Here is a 19,709-nt window from a genome sequence, read left to right on the forward strand (position 1 = left end):
TCACCTTAATTTGGGTTATTGCTTATTATGCACTACATGGATCTTATGACTTTTTAAAACAGACTTTGTATTATGGATAATCTAAGCACTATACCCAGCTGTACAGACACTCTTTTCTCAACCTGAGTATTATATCATTTTAACATTAGCTTCAATAAAATTTCAAGGCCTTCTGCAGGCTGGACAGCCAGGATCTAGCTTATGCCCTTTCCCTCTCCACATAATTCTCTCCATTCAGTGATCTGGTCAGGGCTTTGACTTACCGTCCTCTTCTGCTCTACCTCCTTCTTCACAGACTCGTCTTCCATTTCGGCGGCTTCATCCTCATCGGAGACATCCTCAGCCTCCATGCTACTGTTCCCGTTCATCCCTATGGTGTCTTCCAGGCTGTTCAACTTTTTTCCTTTCACAAGGATCTTCCCCTTTAATTGCTGCAAAAGGAGTTGTGGCAAAAATGGGTTGTAAATCAGAGCAAAATCTGGCCTCATCTGTAATAAATCAGAGAAGGATGCTTGGCAGGACCAAGGCCCATTTGAGCTTCACCAGTCACTGGTTATTAGCCAAAGGAATCCAGTTAATGGACAAAGCCATCAGCCCACCAAGGCTGTACTCTACACCCTGAAGTGGCCAATGCCTGAGATTTCAAAGAATGGCAACCATCTCCCAGCTCATCTGCAGAAACCGATGATCAGAAAAAGTTCCTGTCTGAATGCCCCAGGTAATCAGCATGCTCTCTGAAACATGCAGTGTGATCCACCTTAAATTACCAGACATAACTACAAGTCCTATTAAAGAGTACAAAATTATTCAATTCTTTTAAAGTATCTAACATCACCCAATGGTCACAGAACAAGACTGGGAGTTAGGACAGATGGGATCTATTCCTAGCTCTGTTACTGCCTTGCTGAGTGACCTTATGCAAGTCACTTAACCTCCTTCTGCCTCTGTTTCCTCGTCTGTAAAATGTGCATAGGGAAACTTACACCGTTTTAGCAGCAAAGAATCCTGTGGCACCTTATAGACTAACAGACGTTTTGGAGCATGAGCTTTCGTGGGTGAATACCCACTTCGTCACCCACGAAAGCTCATGCTCCAAAACGTCTGTTAGTCTATAAGGTGCCACAGGATTCTTTGCTGCTTTTACAGATCCAGGCTAACACGGCTACCCCTCTGATACTTTACACTGTTTTGTAAACCTCTTGAGAGCCATGGTTGAAAAATGCTATATGCCAGTAAGTGACAGCATGTATTTGACCAAAGGATTCCACATGATCATGATGCACTGGTCAGTATCTTGGTCAATGTTCAGGGCCCGCTTTGAAGATATTCTGTGCTCAAACTCAAGGAGAGTGCTGGGTTTTTAGCCCATCTCAGAGACAGATTCTTTATAAGCAAAACAAAAAGATTAGGTGCCAGATCCCACCCCCAGAGCAGATCAGCATCCTCCAATACAGCAATGCCAATTTGCACCAGCTGAGGAGCTGGCCCAAGACATTCAATTTTTGTATTATATGGCTTATCATAACCCACAAGACGGTCCTGCGTGACTTGACCACAGTCTACAAGTAGCAAGACAGGGGAAAGATTTCTGATAGTAGAGGGTGCTTTAGGGTTGGAAGCTGAAGCTAGATATATTTAGAAGAGAAACAAGTGGTAAACATTTAACGGTGAGGGTAATGAACCATTGGAACTATTTATTTAGGGATGTGGTGGCATCTCCATCACTTGCTAGCTTAAAACCAAGACTGGACATCTTTTTAGAAGTTCTGTTATGGCTCAAACAGAAGTTATGGGCCTGATGCCGGGATCACTGTGTGACACTCTCTGGCCCGTGTTACGCTGGAGGGCAGGTTACATGACCAGAATGGTCCCTTCTGGCCTTACAATGTATGAACTCCAGAAGCACACTCTGCGGCTTGTTACTTTTTTACTCAAGTGGGTTGGGATTTTCAAAAGCACTTAGCACTGGCCCACCTCTGCTCCCAGCAAACACAGTCGGAGATGTACCATGGACTCCAGTCTGGCTGCTTAAGTCAGTAGTACTGAGTGTTAGGAAAATCCTACCCTCAGTGCACAGCACTGTCCTTATCTTCCCAAGGAAAGATGGAATACACAAATAACCACTCTGCTCACTTTGGTTTTGTATGACATGCACACCCCCATTCTTTTACGTCCTGCCGAGCACCCGCAATCTTTAATGTATTTATTCTCTCAACACCCCTGTGAGGCGGAGCAGTGCTCGTAGCCCCATTTTACAGCTGGGGAACTAAGGGGCTAAGTGCCTTGCCCAAGGTCACACGGGATGATTGTGGTGGAGCAAAGAATTGAACTCGCGTTTTCTAAATCCTCAGCTAACGCCCTAACCACTGAACGATCCTTCCTCTATATTTCTGAGTGCTGTGATGGGAGAGGCAACAGTCATGCTGTTTTTAAATGACAGGGCTGTAGTAAAACAGGGATCTTTTTAAAGCAATCAAGCAGTTTTCAAAGACCATTTTTCTCTCTTTGTGGGTGACAGCACATTGTACCGTGTCTCAGCAGAGACCAGCCTGACACATCACACAGTCAAGTTGCAGATTTTGCTGGCCTCACCGCAAAGTCTGGCTTGAACTGAAATTTACCACTGGAACCTGATAAAGGAGCCAAACTTTTTTTTTTTTTTTTTTTTTTTTTTTTTTTAAGACATCACAAACAAGCTGTTTACTTTGGAACACTCCTCCTGGCACTCAAAAGACTGCACAAAAGCTGCCAGCAGGAGGGTACCAATTACCAGGCAACACATGGCAGGAACAGACATTGCCAGTCCTCATCTGGGTATAGCTCACTTGATTTCCTGCCACTGCTAGGGCCTCTGGGATTGGTGCACACCACCCCCTCCTATTCTTTGCCTTGGGCATAAAATAGTTGTGTCTCTTTAGGGGTGCAATACTCTGGTTTAATTGCAGTTGTTGGAGTGAGTATGTGGGTCCAGGTGGCCTGTGGTATACAAGAGGTCAGACTAAATGAGCTGGTGATTTCATTTCTCTGCATTCATTTCAGGAGCCAGTTGAAATCCGTCCCCCTTTTGTAAACAGTCTCCCCAGAGCATTCCTATTCAGACATGTGGAGACAAGTCCCCTAGCTACTGCTCCCAAGGAGCTAGTCTTCACCTCATATATACTAAAACTAATTAGGATAACACCAGTATCCAGCATTCCTGTCTTTGCACCTTCCTTACGCCCTGCAGTACTTTAGCCTCCCCCTATTCCTCTGTCCTTTCATAACGTCTAGACCCTGCAGGAGAAATTCATCCCTGCACAGAGGCCTGTACACCACTTACATCCCACAAGGGTGAACTTCATCTCACCAGCGCAAGAGCCTTCTCCCATGCAGATTCTGGGCCAGCCTCTACTGTATACAAAAGCTGTGTGTTGCTATTAGTTATTACCACTCCACCTCATTGGTACTTTCTCTCTGTGACACTGCCTTTTTATCACAGAGTTCTCTAGGGAAGGGCATTTCAGGCCTCCTGGCTACAGCCTCATTTCTGGGTCCAGAAGAAAGAAAAAGGATGGTCTTGCAGTTAGGGCTATGGCATAAAACGTAGGAGATCTAGATTTAATTCCCAACTTTGCCACTGACATTGTGCGAAACCTTAGGCAAATGACTTAATTCCTCAGCTCTCTGCTGGCAAGAAGGGACTAATAATCTTTTCCCATTTTTTGAGCCTTTAAATCAAGACCAGATGGTCTTTCTAAAAGATACAGTCTACCTCAAACAGACGTTATGGGCTGATGCAAGAATCAGTGAAGCTCTTTGGCCTGTGTTATACAGGAGGCCAGACTACCTGATCACAATGGTCCCTTTTTGGCCTATGAATAATGTCTCCCTGCTTCCCCCCTGCCCTCGCCTATACCTTTTGATTTCTCTCTAATTCTGTTGTGATCTGGTATTTATCAGTGAGGGTGAAATTCCCCCTTCACTGTTGGTAGGTCAGTCTTAAGTCCTATTCTGAGAGTTTAAGTGGCATACTGATCTCGGTGCTACCCTCTCACACAGAGGTGAGGTTCATAACTGAGCTGTGTGAAGGCTCCTGTTTCTGTAGAAGATGCTGTATTACAGTGGCCTCCAACCTTTTTACACTCAAAATCACTTTTTGAATTTAAAGGCAACCCAGGATCTACCCCGCCTTTTCCCCGAGACCCCACCCCTTCCCTAAAGCCCTGCCCCATTCACTCCATTCCCCCCCCCCCCCGTTACTCGCTCTCCCCAACCCTTGCTCACTTTCACCAGGCTGTGGTAGGGGGTTGGGGTTTGAGACGGGGTGCGGGCTCTGGGCTGGACCTGAGGGGTTCCCAGTGTGGGAGGGGGCTCTGGGCTGTGCCTGGGGCAGGGGGTTGGGGTGCAGGAGGGGGTGAGGGGTGCACGCTCTGGGAGGGAGTTCAGGTGCAGGAGGGGGCTCTGGGCTGGAGCAAAGTGTTGGGGTGCAGAAGGAGGTGCAGGGTGCTGGCTCTGGGAGGGCGGCAGGGCTGGGGTTAGGGGTGCAGGAGGGAGTTCAGGGTGCTGGCTCCAGGAGGGGGCTCAAGGCTGGTTTGGAGTGCCAGATCTGGAAGGGGGCTCAGGGCTGGCACTTCGAGTGCAGGAGGTGGTTTGGGGTGCAGGAGGGAGTTTGGGGTGCTGGCTTAGGGAGGGGGCTCAGGAGTTGGAGTGCAGCCTCCCGCTGGGCAGCACTTACCTCCGGCGGCTCCTGATTGCTGGTGTAGTGTGGCTGCCACTAAGGCAGGCTCCCGGCCTACCTCAGTCCTATGCTACTCCAGGAAGGGGCCAACGCACCCCTGGGGGTGGGCAGCACATGGCTCTGCATGCTGCCTCTCTCTGCAAGCACCGCTCCCACAGCTCCCATTGGCCACAGCCCCACATTCCCAGCCAATGGGAGCTGCGGCGGCAATGCTGGCAGGCAGGAGCAGAGTGCAGAGGGGGACCCCTGTCCCTCACCTCTAAGGCTGCGCTGGCCGCTTCCAGGAGCAGCGTGGGGCCGGAGCAGCCAGGGAGCCTGTCTTAGCGGCAGCCCCGCTGTACCTCCAGAGATTGCAGTCAACTGGGAGATCCTCTAGGATCGACCAGTTGATCGTGATCAACTGGTTGGTGACCACTGCTGTACTATAATAAAAGTTGCATTGAACCTTAGCCCCATGAGGCAGGTATGCTGAGCACTGGCACTTGACAGTCAGTATGTCTATCTGGAACAAGACATGCTGACATCTTGATTTTCAGTGGCTTTCCCCCAGGATACAGTTTAAAAAACTAAACTCTCATTATGGCAGTTCAGTTTCCCTCCATGTGATATTAAGTAGTTCCTGCCAAACTACACCTGAGGGGAAAGAGAATCAACTAATTAGTTCAGCTCTGCTGAGCATATCCTTTGTGCTGTGTAGCAGCCTCAGCGTTCCTGAAATGCCTCGGTAAGTAATGGCAACTGGCAAGGCTTGACCACAAAACCCACTTCGTTTACCTGTGGGAAGCACAAGGCCAAATACAACACAATATCTCCTGAGAGGCAGCAGGATTGGGAGTAGATGGAACTCAGGACTTGAAGCCAGGGATAGAGAGTCCTGGTTGCAGAGCTAGCCACACCTCTGCCTGCCTTCTGCTCTCTCTGAGTGCAGCCCTGCATGTCTCAGCCCTCGTGCCTTTAGCCTTCCCTAGGGTGGAATCCTGTGATTCTTCCGCTCTCAGATCTGGCTCCGGGCTCCAATACCCTGCACATCCACCATGCTGAGGGCAGGCACCTGCAGTTCTCCCCTGTGGGAGTCTGTGACCAGTGGCATACATGACCAGATAGTCTTTTTGAACCAAAGTACTGATTATTTTAACAACAGGAACAAAGCATTTGTGGTCCTAAAATCCTTCTTCTCTAAACAGTGTGTCTTTCTTACCTAAAGCCCTATCCTTCTTCTCTACATGTGTGTCTTTCTTACCTAAAGCCCTATTATCCCCTGATGGTCACTTAAGCAGCCCTAAATTCTTCAGACTCCCCAGCAGGTCCCTGGTGTCTCAGTCTGGTGCCCTCAAACACCCCTCCAAATATCCCTCCCCACCCCACCTTGACAGAGGTTCCTTTTTAAACTTGGCCAGGTTCTTCTGATCTCCTGTGTTCCTAACCTTCCCCTGCTGTGGCATTGTCTCTTAACAGCTCTCGGGTGTTTGTCGAGAAGTGGCTTATCTTCAGCCATTCCTTTCTGTCCTGCTCGTTTTTCCCAACAGCCCCTTTTAAACTCAACCAGTCTATGCACAAAGTAAACATCCCAATAACCCGGCCAAAACACAGTATTCGTAAATTATTACAGAGTAGCTCCAAATACATCACACACAGTTTCTCAGATTCACAGGGACCATTAGCTCATCAAGACTGAGCTCCTGTATAGCACAAGTGAAAGAACTTGATACTGTTCTGCCACTGACCTGATACATTGCCTTGGGCACTTTACTTAACCTCGCTGTGAGCATGATCCTGGTAGGGGCTAAATTCAGGTGAGAATTAAAAGGGCTCAGCACTTTGTCCCAGTTTCCCCAGTGTGCAGAATAAAGATACTTTCTTACCTATCTGACAGGGAAGCTGTGAGGGTTAATGAGATACTGCTTGTCACGGGCTCTGAAGAGCCAATACACTAATTCTTATTACACCCTTGTTTTGTACAGTGTCTTTCGGGGAAATTGTCTCCTGAGCTCTTTTGTTGGGTGAAGTAGCAATAAGTGCACAATGAAGTTAAATGAGAAACAATGGCAGAGGATGGGAAAAATTAAGGGGCATCAGCAAGAAAGGAGGAGAGACATTTTCCGGTGAGGTTTTTAAGAGAGGCGGAGAGAGAGGAAAGCGATCCCAGAAAGGAGGGGCTGCAAAGGCGGCTCCCTCCAGCACCAGAATAACTTTGGGAAAAGACACAGAAGAGGAGCTGGGGGAGGAGCAAGAGAGGAGGAGAGACATTTTCTGGTGAGGTTTTTAAGAGAGGCGGAGAGAGAGGAAAGTGAGCCCAGAAAGGAGGGGCTGCAAAGGCGGCTCCCTCCAGCACCAGAATAACTTTGGGAAAAGACACAGAAGAGGAGCTGGGGGAGGAGGTAGAGGATCAGGCCTAGATTCTCTCTCTTGCTCTCTCTCTCTCTCTCTCTCTCACTCTCACACACACACACACACACACACACACACACACACACACACACACACACACACACACACACACACACACACACACACACACACACACACACACACACACACACACACACACACACACACACACACACACACACGCAATTTCCACTCCATTATACATGTGGGGTCAGGACTCAAAAGAAACACTGATGGAAGAGGCTTTCAGAGTAAGTTGCCTGACCAAATGGCCTGGTCCCTTGTCTTTTGGGGCAGCGCTGCTACTCTACGGATGGCACAAGCTCACTCCACATCTCACAGGGTATGTCTGCACTTGAATTAAAAACCCAGAGCCGGCCCAGACCTGCTGACTTGGGCTCATGGGCCTCGGTCTAAGGGGCTGTTTAATTGCAGTGCAAACATTCCAGCTTGGGCTGCAGCCCGAGCTTTGGGACCCTCCTTCTTTGCAGGGGCCTAGAGCTTGGGGCTTCAGCCCGAGCCTCAACATCATAAACAGCCCTGTAGCCTGAGCCCAAGTCAGCTGGCATGGGCCAACCGTGGGTTTTTAATTGCAGTGTAGACACACCACAGCAGACTGGGGATTGCAGGAGGCTTGTGCAATGATGGCTCTGACTCAGGCAGACTTTCTGCCACTGAGGAGTGAATCAAGCCCAAGGAAGGTTAGATGGGCAGGGGGCCACTCCGTGGAGAGTTAACAACTCTGAAGTGTTGAGAGGTATGATGGGATAGCCTAATTTTGGCAAATAATTTGGCAACTGATCTTTGATTATGAGCAGGTAAGTATGCCCAGTGGTCTGTGATGGGATGTTAGATGGGGTGGGATCTAAGTTACTACAGAGAATTCTTTCCTGGGTGCTGCTGGTGATTCTTGCCCACATGCTCAGGGTTAACTGATTCCCATATTTGGGATCGGGAAGGAATTTTCCTCCAGGGCAGATTGGCAGAGGCCCTGGAGGTTTTTCGTCTTCCTCTGCAGCGTGGGGCATGGGTCACTTGCTGGAGGATTCTCTGCAGCTTGAGGTCTTCAAACCACGATTTGAGGACTTCAGTAGCTCAGACATAGGTTAAGGGTTTGTTACAGGAGTGGGTGGTGAGATTCTGTGGCCTGCGCTGTGCAGGAGGTCAGACTAGATGATCATAATGGTCCCTTCTGACCTTAAAGTCTATGAGTCTATGAGAGACCGAGGGACATGGTCACATGTCTTTCTGTATGTGAGATGGTGGGCAGCAGCACTCTGGGCACACCAGCCCATACAGCCATGGCTTCTGAGGCAGCCGCTGAGAAGGGAGATGCTGTAGTCAAGGTGAGAAACCATTGGCTAAATGCCTGCAGCATGGGGATTTCAGGGTCATAGCAAGCGCTATCCACTCTATCAATCTGGAGTGTTTTATGAGGGTTCTTTATTATTTAACCCATCTGATTCCTCTACTCACCAATGACTTTAACGAGTGCTTATTTCAATTCCAGTGCTGAGCTGGTGAGGCTATTTTCTGCATGCTCTGCAGTTAGGATCACCCACCCGTGAGTTATTGTTCCATTCTGATCTAATTATTTCTTCCACTTGGCTCCCGAATGAGCTTTCTCAGAGATAGGGGGAAATAAAAACCCAGGTGCCTTTCAGAATGGCAAATGAAGCAACTGGATTTTGTTCCCAGATGGAGGCCATGGGCAATGTGATAAAGAACAAGAGAGACAAACGTAGAGAGCCTTACCAGGGAAACCTCTGGGGGAAGTATCAGAGGAGTAGCCGCGTTAGTCTGGATCTGTAAAAAGCAACAAAGAGTCCTATAGCAGCTTATAGACTAACAGACGTATTGGAGCGTAAGCTTTCGTGGGTAAATACCCACTTCATCAGACGCATGAACGAAGTGGGTATTCACCCACAAAAGTTCATGCTCCAATACATCTGTTAGTCTATAAGGTGCCACAGGACTCTTTGCTGCTTTCTCCAGGGGAAGATGGTTTCATGGAGAAGGAAGTTTCCGTGGAGGGTGAACTAGTGGGGATGGGATGGGATTATCCATAGTACATCTTTACCTTGGATGTGAGAATGGACATATCATGTGCCCAGCCATGGAAATCAATCATCCATCTGTATAAAGCGCCTAGCCCCAGTGCTGCTAGGAGACTGTTTGTGCTCCGGGCTGGTGGAGTGAAGAGTGGCTGAGGAGGTCAAACCCGCACTATATGTGTGACTCTAGCCTCTCCTTTCACCTCCAAGCCCCACAGCAGCCTTCCATGCTGGCCTATGCAGGGATGTTACACAGACTGGTTCCATGGCCCGTGGGGGTGCACTGGCATCCACGCAGCCATCTGCCAGTGAACCTCCCTGGGCAACCCCTGGGCATAGCTTAAGTGGTGCAGGGGTTTATCCTGGCCCTTGGCAACAGGATTAATGCCCCTGTTGTGAGTAGGCAATGAGATGTGCATAAGGACTACTCACATCAGTAACGTTTGCAGGATTAGGACCTACCAAATTAGATACACACCCTGGACAGCACCGTAATTCATTAGTGAGAATCTAAACTGTGTCAACTTCCCTTTTCCTGCAGTGCGGTAGATTTCTTTATGTCCTAAAACTGCCTAGCCAACGGACTCCATAATGATGCTTCTCCTGCTTTGCATTTTGTTTACAGCCTTCCAGCTGTTTGCTGGGGTGGATTCCAAACTGAGAAAATAAATGGACACACTTTTTTCTAGTAAAAAAGTCACTGCTCCCTGCCTCTTTCCCCTTGCCAGCTTTACTAGGAAGTGAAAAATCAAGGAATGTTTTTTACATATCAATTATAAATGAAAGTATTTTTTACAACAGTCAACAATTTGGTCTTGAGAAAAGATTCTACTAGGCACACATGTTAGGCAGATGGAGGAATAGTACAGGAGGAAAAAAGTGAGGAATTATTTTTATACCACTATTTTTTCCTTTTTTTAAAAAAGCTGACTAGACCAGATCTTTAACGGATATAAATCAGCATAGCTCCATTGACTTTAATGCTGCGACACTGACTTACGCCAGCTGAGGAGCTGGCCCATTGTCTATTAGAGGAGCCAGAGTGCACATGAGGTAGATAGCAGGAAACAAAAATGTGCAAAATGTCTTTGGTTTTTGTTTGATTTATTATTTCCCATTTTATTTGTTAAAGATTTATTTATATATATAATTTTACTGGGCTACAAAGAGTTAACAGCCCTTTGAAAAGCAATCAGCTGATTTCAGGATTTTGCACTGAGGACAAACAAGGAGCCAGGAAGTGAGGGGAAAGCCAGTAACACAATCTCTCAAGAGCTTGCTTGTCCAACTCAGTAAAATCTTATTCAATCCCCAACCTTGGAGTGTGTCCTATTCCTGCACGAGCCATGGCACAGTCAGTGCATAACTATGGAGTGAAATTCTTTTCCCTAATGCAAAGGTCCCAGTGCAACAATGGTGTGTTTATTCATAATAATAAATTCTGTTTATTATAGCAATGCCTAGGGAAGAGCCAAGAACAGGGCCCCATTTTGTTAAGCACTCTACAAATAAAAGGTAACACTCCCAGATGCCTTAAAATACAGCAGAACATGAGAGACGCCAAATTCCTATGGTATTTTTGACTGCTTTCCCCACTCCCTTCTCTCCTGCACTGACCATTGGATTTTCCCCATCCACAAACTCCTCCCAGCACTTTCTGGGCCAATGAAGCTTTGGGTAAAAATAAGAGTTTAAAAAAGCATTCAAAATGCCCTAGGTAATCCAAGGTCATGTTTGTCGCTGTTATCTTCTCCTCCATGTGCTGCTGTTTTGGAATCAGGCTGAAGTATCAGCGTGGGACAGATTCTCAGCTGGTATAGATCGGTGTCATTGGCATCCAGGGAGCTAAGCTGCTTCACTCCCAGCTGAGTGAAACTCTGGCTAATTGACTGCAACAGTCCTAATGAGTTTAGCTCTGTATTGAATTTATTAGCAGCATGCATAGCAGCCAGCCAATGGCCCACAAGTGTTAACTCACTTATTTACCTCATCAATCTGCTGGGTCCCTTCCTCCCCTATCAGGCCTGGGGGTCAGCTCCCCAAACTTTTGGGCTGCACTGATGTGCAAGGATCTCTAGGCACGTGCCACTGGCAAGGGGCCTCCATGCAAAGATCCATTGCCTCTGCACTGCCACCCAGCAATCCCCCTTCTCGCAATCCCTTGACAACGCATCCCCCATGCTCTCTATTACTCCCCAAGCCACCACTGCCCTCAGAATCTCTCTCAGTGGGAAGAGAGTCTGCAACATGACATGGTTTGCAGTAACCTTCACGGATTTTCCCATGCAGGTTGAGGAAGGGAAGGGGAAGGGGAAATCAATGCAGCATGACTGTCTCAGTTACTCTGTCTACTCCCTGGGAATGTGCCAGAATCCTCATGGAATAGCTTCCAAGGGACGGAAGGGCAGCAGAAAACAAGCCAGTGAGAGCTCTTCTTCTTTCAGTACAGAACAGTGCTGCTCCTCTATATTATAATCAAGCAGTGGTCCATTCTGCCTATTCAGACACGTGGAGACAACTCCCCTAGCTACTGCTCCCAAAGAGTTAGTCTTCACCTCATATATACTAAAACTAATTAGGATAACACCAGTATCCAGTGGACATTAGGCCCCGGAAGGTCATATTAACCAAGTTCTGTGTAAGGTGAGCATATACAAAACAGACCTGTAATACCCAGCTGACTGGACATGCCCTGTGAGAAAGCAATTGCTAACAGGGCTGAAGACATTGTCTGGCCTCTGGACCAGAAAGTCCCTGAGTTCCACAGAGCCTGTCTTCAACTGCAACTCCTCAGTGACTCTCCTTATCACGGTGAGTGATATTACATCAGTCTGGTAAGAACGCAGGCCATGTAACAACACACAAAACAGTAAAGTAGCTCCACTCACCTCTGGCGAGGGGAAGTCTGATATATTTCCATCAACTGGCATTACCAGCAGCATGTCCCCTAGGATTGTCTTCATGTGCTGAACCATCATCTTTTGCTGTTCCAGGCTACAGTGGTTCTCCAAGGAAATGATTACTGGGTACGGAGAGGTCTGTGGTAGGACAGCAACATACATAATAGGAGGGAGGGATAGCTCAGTGGTTTGAGCATTGGCTTGCTAAATCCAGAGTTGTAAGTTCAATCCTTAAGGGGGCCACTTAGGGATCTGGGGCAAAAACTGTCAGGGACAGCACCTGGGCCTGCTGTGAAGGCAGGGGGCTGAACTCAATAACCTTTCAAGGTCCCTCCCAGCTCTGAGAGAGGCATACATCCATATTAACTCTAGCAATCTCTTCCCTCCATGTGTTACAAAACCAATGTGCTGCTAGCAGCACATTTCATTGGAAACCAGGCTGTTAACACAGCAGTGCAGAGAAGTTCAAATACACATTCATAGCACCATTTTGGTAGCCATCTTCTGAAGCCTCCCAGGAAGCATAACCTAGAGGCTAGGGCACTGAAGTAGGACGCAGTGGCTCAATTCCCAGGTCAATTGGTCCACAGACCTCAAACAAGTCATTTAATTTTCCCAGTGCCTCAGTTCCCCAGCTGTACAATGGGGATAATGCTTCCTGACCTCAGAGGGGTGTTCTGAAAGTAACATCCATTAATGCCTGTGAGATGCTCAGATACTAGTGTGACAAGGGCAAGACAGATCCCATATCATCAAGTCATTTCTTCCTTTCCTGATAACACATCTAACGGGTTTTAGGACCCCTGGGAAGTGCTACCCGCTGTGCACCCTCCTGGATATTTCCTTGCACTGTAGGCTTCTGATTTCTGCATCCTAAAATCCTGGGGAAAACTGGATGTTGGCTCTAAAGGCAAATTAACTGAAGAAGGAGCAAGCCTGAGTCCCCAGTGAGTCTGGAAGAACAACAGTCTTGGTATAATGGATGAAAGCCAAGGGCTGCTATGCAAGACACCCAGGTTTGACTGCTATACCCTATAATTTACTCTTAGTAGGAAGAGAGAGGGAATATCTCCCATCAATGCCTCACATGCACACACATGGATTTCTCTAAAACCTCTGGATAAATAAGGCTGAGCCATCAGACATCACAGCCAAGCTAAGCATGAACTGAACAGACAAGTTAATTTGACTGCCTGCATTTCCCATTGCCTACATGCATTATTGTTCTAATTTCTAGTTACTGTCTTCACTGTGGCAGGGGTCCAGTTCCCATCAGGCTAAGTGCTGAGCCCTTGTGCAATGCAAAGACAATCTCTGCCCCAAAGGGCTCAGCATTTCAATAACCCTCAGGTACTGCTCACTGCAAAGGGCCAGGCACAGAAAAGGACCAATGAGAAATGGAAGTATGCAGATTTCATTCTGCATGCACAATGGAAAGCTGAGTATTTCACTGGAGCAGAATGTCTGCCTGTTTGTTCTCAGGGAAAATAAATAAAGCTGCAGGATTACCCCCCCCCCTTTGTTCTTACTTTGAAAGCATAGTTCTTGATGGCTTTTATGGCGTCACTGAAGAGGATCTTGGAGGTGAGTGTGTAGCCATGATAAATGACAGGCTCTGAGTTAGGACCATCCCAGCAGTCCAGCTCCACACAGCGGCAGCCTTTGGTCAGGGCTCTGGAAACAAAGAATGGAGGCATTTGGGTTTTTCTCCCCCCTTCCCGTCCCCAAAATGGGACGATATCGTATATGGGCATTTCAATATATGCCAGAGGCTGATGGGCGGCTTTGATACGTGCAGAGTAAGTGAAAACAGGGGAACCTGTAAAAGTGTAATGGGACTGAGGAGAGGGGAGCTCAAGAGAGATCAGAGCAACTGAAAAGAGAGGAGCTCAGAGAAACTATTGAACAAGCTCAGAAATGCATAAAAGAATCGGAGGAGAGGAGAGATGGGAAAAGCTCAGGGCAGCTGAAGATAAGGGGGATCTGAAAAGCACAGGGGGGTTGGAGAGAAAGGAGATTAGGGAAGCCCCAAGATGGTGAAGAGCAGATCAAGAAAGGCTGACTGGGCATAAAGAGAGTGGATCAAAGAAGCCATCAGCAGCTGCCACAATCAGAGAGGCCTAGACCATGTGCATTCTTCATGCAGATTTGACAAGGAGTTGGGGACGCATTTTCAAAGCTGGGCTCAATGATGTAGCTATGCGAACTCCACTGGCATTTAATGAGATGAAATCTCCTTTAGAAAGTTCACCCCACAGATTATACAGCTTGAATGTGCACTCAGAAAGCCCCTGCCCTGCATTGTCTGGTTCAGTCATTTCCTGCCTTCAAATGTAAGTTCTTGTCTATATATTCATCACTGTAGGCTTCTGAAGATGATTTTTCCACTTTTCTCTACAGAGGCATATATGTACAGTAGGCCACGTGTACAGTAATTCCCCATATGCTTAAAGTGACCCATCTCCTATAAGCACTGCTACAAGACCTGTGGGAACCACACAGTTAACCACAATGGAATCAGAATTAAGTAATTTCCTGATATTGCAAAATGCATTCAAATAACCAATGAAAGCAATTCTCTGAGCTAAATCCTCTGCCCACTCCCTGTCGCTTTTGATTAGATAGCTGCTGCTCCCCAACAAGTCCATCAGGTAGGAAAAGAGCCATGGTAGCAGAGCACCTACACAGTGTAACTATCGCTCACAATCTGATCATGACTCGCGTGATTTTGGGGGGTTCTTCCTGGAATCATGCTATTGCCTGAGAATTCAGCTTTCACTGAAAAAAGAGTCAATGTCTAGCCCTCATGGCTGCAGAGAAAGCTTGAAAACATGACCCGTGAAGTCCCCAACTCCAGAAGACAAATACAAAGCATGTTACATTTATTAGTTTTAAAATCTCATTATTTTGGGGGCCTGACTCAGGATTATTGCATGCTTACAGTTGGCAATACCTCTCTGCTGGCTTAGCTACAGGGAAGTTTCTTGTTGGCTGGCCTGTTTGCAGCTGTTTGATGCCATTCCAACATCTGGCCACTAGCTGGCAGACACAACAATCAGCAATAAGGTTAGGGTCAGTTCATGTAAGGATGGAATTGAACATTCTAGGATCAAGCCTGCCTGTATGTGTTCTGTATCCTGGTACAATCTGTGTTGGGAGATTCCCCCTTTACCTGATATAGGCCTCCGTGCTACTGGGCCCTGTGATCTGGTCTTCCATTAGATAGGTATTATGCGACGACGACACCAAGTAGTGACTGAGGGGCTGAGTCATGTCCTGGTAAACTTTACTGTGAGAGGAGTTGAATATGTTCCCCTCAGCAGACAGCAGATACATCAGGAAACCATCTTTGGTCATGATCTGTTGTTTCTTGGCTACCAGACAAAAGAAATATAAACCAGCGGTGAAAATATGACAGCTCGGTACTGGAAGAATGTGAAACACCCTAAGAGTACCCTGGGCTGTGCAGCCCCTCGACACCACCTGCCCTAGTGTGAGGAAGTTTTATCTGTGCCTTGCTGTGGGTCAGCTCTCTGACACAACCAGGTTCTGGCTACACAAGCACTCCACTCTCTCTGAACGGGTTAGCTAATGGCACACAGCAACCCCCAAGTCTTCAGAGCATTCCTGGTAGTGTCCAGCCCCTCCCAATGACCAGGCCTGCTGTTCCCAAAAGAGCAGGACACACCAGCTTGTAAGATTCAACTCATAAGAGTATAAGAATGGCCATACTGGGTCAGATCAAAGGTCCATCCAGCCCAATATCCTGTCTGCTGACAGAGGCCAATGCCAGTGCCCCAGAGGGAGTGAAGCTAACAGGTAATGATCAAGTGATCTCTCTCCTACCGTCCATCATCACCCTCTGACAAACAGAGGCTAAGGACACCATTCCTGACCCATCCTGGCTAATAGCCATTAATGGACTTAACCTCCATGAATTTATCCAGTTCTCTTTTAAACCCTGTTATAGTCCTAGCCTTCACAACCTCCTTAGGCAAGGAGTTCCACAGGTTGACTGTGTGCTGTGTGAAGAAGAACTTCCTTTTGTTTGTTATAAACCTGTTGCCCATTAATTTCATTTGGTGGCCCCTAGTTCTTATATTATGGGAATAAATAAATAACTTTTTCTTATTCACTTTCTTCACACCATTCATGATTTTATATACCTCTATCATATCCCTCCTTAGTCTCCTCTTTTCCAAGCTGAAAGTCCTAGCCTCTTTAATCTCTCCTCATACGGGACCCGTTCCAAACCCCTAATAATTTTAGTTGCCCTTCTCTGAACCTTTTCTAATGTCAGTATATATTTTTTGAGATGAAGAGACCACATCTGTACGCAGTATTCAAGATGTGGGCGTACCATGGATTTATATAAGGGAAATAAGATATTCTCTATCCCTTTTTCAATGATTCCTAACATCCTGTTTGCTTTTCTGACTGCCACTGCACACTACATGGACGTCTTCAGAGAACTATCCACGATGACTGCAAGATCTTTTTCCTGATTAGTTGTAGCTAAATTAGCCCCCATCATATTGTATGCATAGTTGGGATTATTTTTTCCAATGTGCATTACTTTACATTTATCCACATTAAATTTCATTTGCCATTTTGTTGCCCAATCACTTAGTTTTATGAGATCTTTTTGAAGCTCTTCACAGTCTGCTTTGGTCTTAACTATCTTGAGCAGTCTAGTATCATCTGCAAACTTTGCCACCTCATTGTTTACCCCTTTCTCCAGATCATTTATGACAAATTGAATAGGATTGGTCCTAGGACTGACTTTTGGGGAACACCACTAGTTACCCCTCTCCATTCTGAAAATTTACCATTTATTCCTACCCTTTGTTCCCTGTCTTTTACCCAGTTCTCATTCCATGAAAGGATCTTTCCTTTTATCCTATGACAACTCAATTTACATAAGAGCCTTTGGTGAGGGATCACCACTTTGCTTAACACCACAGAACTGAGATCTATTTACAGTGAAAACAAGAACAAATTCATTCTCAAATACAGACATTCCAGTGATAATGAGTAGGAATACCGGAAACAAACGGGTACATATAAAATAAAATTATAACATGCTTTCTAGAGACTAAACTTAACTAACAAGTTACCCTCTTGTCTAAAGAAGCTTATCTCACCCAAAGTTATCTCCAGTGGTTTCAACCCAGCCTGCCTGAGACCCCTCTTTCATGAAGCAAACTCACTGTTTGTTTATGTCCTAGGTGAAGTATGACAGATCTTCTTTGACTCCCAAACAGGCCAGAACTAGCCTTTGATGTGCACCTCCAGATAGGGCTCCACGCCCCCACGGTTCACCTCTTCTGCTACTCTTCTTGCTTTGAAGTTTTTACAATCCTTCATTAGCATTCGGTTCAGACTGGTGAGAGGAGATTCACCGTGAACCATACAGTGAACCGTCAGATAAACATTTTTGTCTGACAGAAAACCTGTTTTTCATCTTTTCACCTGTGACTAGTCCCTAGACACAGGATGTAATTTCCAGTCAAATATTATGTGTAAACATAGCTCTTTACACAACATAGCTCAGTGGTTTGAGCACTGGTCTGCTAAACTCAGGGTTGTGAATTCAACCCTTGAGGGGGACACTTAGGGATCTGGGGCAAAATCAGTACTTGGTCCTGCTGGTGAAGGCGGGGGTTGGACTCAATGACCCTTTGGGGTCCCTTCCAGTTCTATGAGATAGGTATATCTCAATATGTGAGTTCATAATATTGATGACCAGTGTGACACTGGCTTTTATTTGAGACCTCACAGGACATTATCTGATGAACTAGAACTTACATGCAAGACTCAAGGGATTCCTGGAGCCCCTCGGCCACCGACTTTCTTCTTTCCGGGTGGGTGCTCCACCTTCACTCCACAAGAGGCCCCACCCCCACTCTGCCCTTTCCCCCCAGCCCCAATCTAGCTCCATCTCTTTCCGCCCCTGCTCTGCCCCTTCCCCCCAGTGCCTCCTGCCGGCTGCCAAACAGCTGATCGGGCAGGTGGCTGAGCACCCACTATTTTTTTTTCTTGGGTGTTCCAGTCCCAGAGCACTCCCGGAATCGGCACCTCTGCCCTCAGCACCCCCTGGCCAATAGACATTACGAGATTTTTGGGTCACAAAGAACTAAATCTGAAAGGTTTAATAACCGTACCCACAGATGCCTGCATACAGCTCCCACTGACTTCAGTGAGCTGCCTGTGCTGAATTTGCCCTTAGTGATACTAAAGCTGTTACTGTTGTTCAGTAGAAGCTGATAGCCCCCTTTGCCTGATAATGCTTTTCGAATAAAAAATGAACATCCAGCTTTATATCCCTGTCACATCCCTCAAATTCCCTAGGAAACACTAATAATGTATCGTTTGAGTAAAGCACGACTTGCAAAGGGCAAGGCCAATGATGTACAGCAGTACTGGCTTGACTACAGGGTGCTCTAGCTTATGCTGGGAACTGAACTGGTCCCCAGGCCAGGCCCAAAACCAGGGAATGACACAGCTACTTTTGTCCCCACCCCATTCCTGAGCTGTGCCAGTCACAGCCCAGGATCATGGCCTTTTTGCTGTCTGGAATATTCAGTCTAAGATGCTGCACGGTGGTTACTCATTTCATCTCCGAGTAGAAATAAAATAATTCCGTATTTGCTCTATTGAAATGCAGGTCACTTAACTGGCTGCCTAAATATGTATTTAGGTGCCTAACTATATTTAGGTACCCAAGTTTCAAAAGCTTCTCCTTATTCTCTTTGGGCTAGATTTGGCTAAGAAATGCAGACATGGCGATGCTGAGCATTACCGTGTTTCTCAGGTGCTTGGAAATTCACTGAGTTGGGGTGCCTAGGCTCCCTATACAATGACCAAGGAGAGATAGGCAGCAGGGCCTCAGAATGAGATTCACAAAAGCCAGCGTGCTAGGTGACTCTTCCCCTTAGGGTTGCCACCTGTCCAGTTTTCACCTTTGCAGTCCAGGTTTTGGCTTGTGTGTCCGGGTGCCATTTGACAAACCCTGATGTCCAGTATTTTTTGATCTGGGGTGGAAGAAGCAGAGCAGGGGCAGAGTCATGGGAGGAAGAGATGGAGGAGGGGCGGGGCCTCGAGGGAAGAGGTGGAGCAGGGACGGGGCTTGGGGGGAAGAGGTGGGGCAGGGGGCAGAGCCACCAGGGTCTGGTTACTAGCCATTAGAAAGGTGGCAAACCTACCTCACCTATACAAGCCAATGGGAAATGCCAGCAACAGGAGTGTGTCCTAAGCCGCATTGCTCTCACAGAGATGGGCCCTAAGTGCAGGCTGCAGGGAGGCACCTCCCTCTGCTTGGGATTCTCAGCTGTGAACCCTCTCTTGGCATGTGGCATCTATGATGTTTTTGCAAGCTGCCAGGGGAGGACCAGAGCTAGCTCCTGCCTAACTTTTAGCCCAGTGGTTAGTGTACTTATATGGGATTTGGGAGACCCCTAGTTCAAATTTCCCTTCCTCGTGAAGGGAGTAAGGGATTAGAACAAGGATCTGCCACCTCTCTAGAGAGTGCCCTAACTGAGCTCTGGGTTATTCTGAAGTGGGGCTTGCTCAGTCTCTCCCGCTGAAGCAGTTCCACTGTGGATAAATCATATAAAGAGCCCTTGGGGCAGGGGGACTGGATCCCAGGTC

General features: G+C 47.1%; 1 protein-coding gene across 2 annotated transcripts in view; it reads right to left on the minus strand.

Annotated features, from left to right (window-relative positions):
- PLCD1 (phospholipase C delta 1) overlaps positions 1–19,709 on the minus strand; it is a 98,680-nt gene that overhangs the window by 15,677 nt on the left and 63,294 nt on the right. For both annotated transcript variants that reach the window (XM_050942529.1, XM_050942528.1), the window contains exons 6-9: positions 15,232–15,433; positions 13,589–13,733; positions 12,048–12,197; positions 264–431 (exon numbers count right to left, since the gene is read on the minus strand). In XM_050942529.1, coding sequence (XP_050798486.1) covers positions 264–431; positions 12,048–12,197; positions 13,589–13,733; positions 15,232–15,433 — 665 coding nt within the window. The remainder of the gene's footprint in view (positions 1–263; positions 432–12,047; positions 12,198–13,588; positions 13,734–15,231; positions 15,434–19,709) is intronic.

The sequence above is a fragment of the Gopherus flavomarginatus genome, chromosome 2 (assembly GCF_025201925.1).
Source record: "Gopherus flavomarginatus isolate rGopFla2 chromosome 2, rGopFla2.mat.asm, whole genome shotgun sequence".
In the NCBI taxonomy this organism is placed as follows: Eukaryota; Metazoa; Chordata; order Testudines; family Testudinidae; genus Gopherus; species Gopherus flavomarginatus.